The sequence below is a fragment of the Rhinopithecus bieti genome, unplaced genomic scaffold, assembly GCF_001698545.2.
Source record: "Rhinopithecus bieti isolate Rb0 unplaced genomic scaffold, ASM169854v2 scaffold_68778, whole genome shotgun sequence".
Lineage (NCBI taxonomy): Eukaryota > Metazoa > Chordata > Mammalia > Primates > Cercopithecidae > Rhinopithecus > Rhinopithecus bieti.
The window spans coordinates 1,715,225-1,718,249 of record NW_016827519.1 but is presented as its reverse complement, the minus strand read 5'-3'; the positions used below and the strand labels follow the sequence as shown (position 1 = coordinate 1,718,249).

Sequence of the window (3,025 nt, the reverse complement as noted above, 5' to 3'; positions counted from 1 at the left end):
TTTTTTTTTTTGAGACGCAGTCTCGCTCTGTCCCCCTGGCTGGAGTGCAGTGGTGTGATCTCGGCTCACTGCAAGCTCCACCTCCTGGGTTCACGCCATTCTCCTGCCTCAGCCTCCTGAGTAGCTGGGACTACAGGCACGCGCCACCGCGCCTGGCTAATTTTTTGTATTTTAGTAGAGACGGGGTTTCACCGTGGTCTCAATCTCCTGACCTTGTGATCCGCCCACCTCGGCCTCCCAAAGTGATGGGATTACAGGCGTGAGCCACCGTGCCCAGCCGAGGCTTCAATCTTAAGGAAGAAATGTGTCCTTGGCTGAATGCCTCAGGGTAATGAACCCACTCTTTAAAATCTCAGCAAAATGATCATGTGTTTTCACTGTGCTGGCCCAAGCTGGCAGCCAGAGCTCGATGGCCAGCAGCTGCCCAACGCCGATGGCACTGCCCAGGCACCGCAGGGGGGGAAGGGAGCGGCTTTCACTCACCAGATAGTGGGTCTCTGCCAATCATCAAAACATTGGGCAAATTCATTACAATCAGCTGCTGGAGAACTTCCTGCAGAAACAAAGGGGGAAAAGATACCATTAAGAACCGGGAACAAAAATAAAGAGGGATTAAGTAAATTACAAGTAAGGAAGCCCCCGGATGGGTGTGCAGCCATCCCGTGGTGATGATGACGGTGCTAATGACAGCAAGGAGCATGTAAGACGCAAACAAACGTGAAAGTCAAAGCCTAACTGTATTTCTGTCTTGATTGTTAGCAAATAAAAAGTATATCTACAAGAGATTTAATGGGGTTATGAAAAAAGAAAAAGCATATTTAAAAAATAAAATGAAAGCTAAAGTTATGTTCATATAGGTAGAGAGGCCTCGGGAAAAAAAAGGCAATAGATGACACGCTCAGATAGCAGGATGATGTTTCTTTTTTAAAAGATATCCTTATTTTTATCATATGACTTGTGCAATTAAAAAATGAGGCCAGGTGCAGTGGTTAACGCCTGTAGTCGCAACACTTTGGGTGGCTGAGGCAAGAGGATAGCGTGAGACCAGGATTTTGAGACTAAGCCTGGGCAACATAGCAAGACTCCATCTTCACACACACACACACACACACACACACACACACGCTCTTAGCTAGGCGTAGTGGTGTGTGCCTGGGATCCCTGCTACTCGGGAGGCTGAGGTGGAAGAATCGCTTGAACCTAGGTGGTCGAGGATGCAGTGAGCTGAGATCACACCACTGCACTCCAGCCTGGCGAACAGATGGAGATCCCGTCTCCAAAAAAGAAAATAATAATAATAAGGAATAAAGATTAAAGAGATGCTACTGAGCCTTTCTAATCTGATGGTTCAGGATCCAGCACTAAGCAGGTCTTTGGTACAAGTTATAAATGAGGAGACTTCTCTTGTTTATAGCATGGACTTCCTAAGTGAGGGATACATCAGAGCTGCTCTGCACAGCCAGAGGTGGTGCCTTCTGGCCCTAACACCAACGGGCTTGGAAAGAAGACCCAGGCATCAGCTATCAGTCACGCCCGCTCATCTGGGTACAGGCTCTCCTCAGTGTGCTGGCAGACAGCCCAGACTACCACTTATATCCCCCTAAGTATTTCTTGGGGCAGATCAGTCTTCTGTGCCCAAATGCACAAATAAGGAGATTTTAAAATTCCAATTCTGGCAGGGCACGGTCGACACGCCTGTAATCCCAGCACTTTGAGAGGCTGAGGTGGGAGGCTTGAGCGTGGAGTTCAAGACAAGCCTGGGCGACACAGAAAAAACTCGTATCTACAAAAAATTAAGAATCAGCTAGGTGTGGCACTGAGCCCTTGTGGTCCCAGCTACCCGGAGGGATTGCTTGAGCCCAGGAGTTCCAGGCTGCAGTAAGCGATGCTGCACAACTGCACTCCAGCCTGGGTGACAGAGCAAAACCCTGTCAATTAAAAAAAAAAAAAAAAAAAAAAAAAAAATCCAATTTTACGGAAGACAAAAAAGAGGGTGGGTTTCATAACTATTCTAAAAGTGGCCACTATAGAAATTCTTCACCAAGAAAGCTCCTCTTAGGCCTTTAAAAAAGTGTTTCTGTTGAGACACAACTAGTTTCGTAAGTCGCTCTATTGCATAACATGCGGAATCTCTATATCCAGTATGCTGCTAACTCGCTCTCGAGAAGAGGGGGATAACTACACAACCCATATGGCCCAGGTGCGTATCTCAGACCATCTCTGAGTCAGATTAGAACGGGGCCGAGGCCACATGCTGGGAGAGGCATGCGTCCTTCCTTACTGTCTTTCTATGGCTCCTGTCCACACTGCTGGAGGGGATGTTAAACCATGAGGTGTACCCCACTCCCGAACACACCAGCCCCCCTCCACTCAATGCTGGAAATCACATTTCTCCATTATCCAGGGTCACACATCACTGCGTCAGCGACGGCTAATGCTTTCTCAAACATGTTTCAGCTGGTAAGTATCTGTACGCGTTGGATAATAGTGTGAGTTGTTTAACCGCCTCAGCCCTCCTTTAGGGCTCAGTAGAAGTCAATGTGAAAAAATTGTCTCTTAAGTGCATGAGTTCGCCAAAGGGTTCCAACACCCTCGCCCTACTACCCCTGGCAAAACACACCAGTAAAATCAGTGAAATCTGCTTTCCAACTCAGTGAAAGGAGGGTGCCCAACAGCATCAGCCTGTCCGTCACATAGCTCCCTCCCAGCCTCAAGACTATACTCCAGGCCAGGCACGGGGGCTCACGCCTGTAATCCAGCACTCTGGGAGGCCAAAGTGGGCGGATCACCTGAGGTCAGGGGTTCGAGACCAGCCTGGCCAACATGGTAAAACCCCGTCTCTACTAAAATACAAAATTAGCCAGGCGTGGTGGCACATGCCTGTAATGTCAGCTATTTGGGAGGCTGAGGGAGAATTGCTTGAACCCAGAAGCAAAGGTTGCAGTGAGCCTAGATCACACCACTGCACTCCAGCCTGGGTGACAGAGCAAGACTACGTCTCAAAAAAAAAAAAAAAAAAAAAAAA

At 48.2% G+C, this 3,025-nt stretch overlaps 1 protein-coding gene across 1 annotated transcript in view; it reads right to left on the bottom strand.

Annotated features, from left to right (window-relative positions):
* Positions 1–3,025, bottom strand: part of CCDC88C (coiled-coil and HOOK domain protein 88C) — a 148,817-nt gene that overhangs the window by 89,425 nt on the left and 56,367 nt on the right. The window contains 1 exon segment of the mRNA XM_017863838.1: positions 484–553. Coding sequence (XP_017719327.1) covers positions 484–553 — 70 coding nt within the window.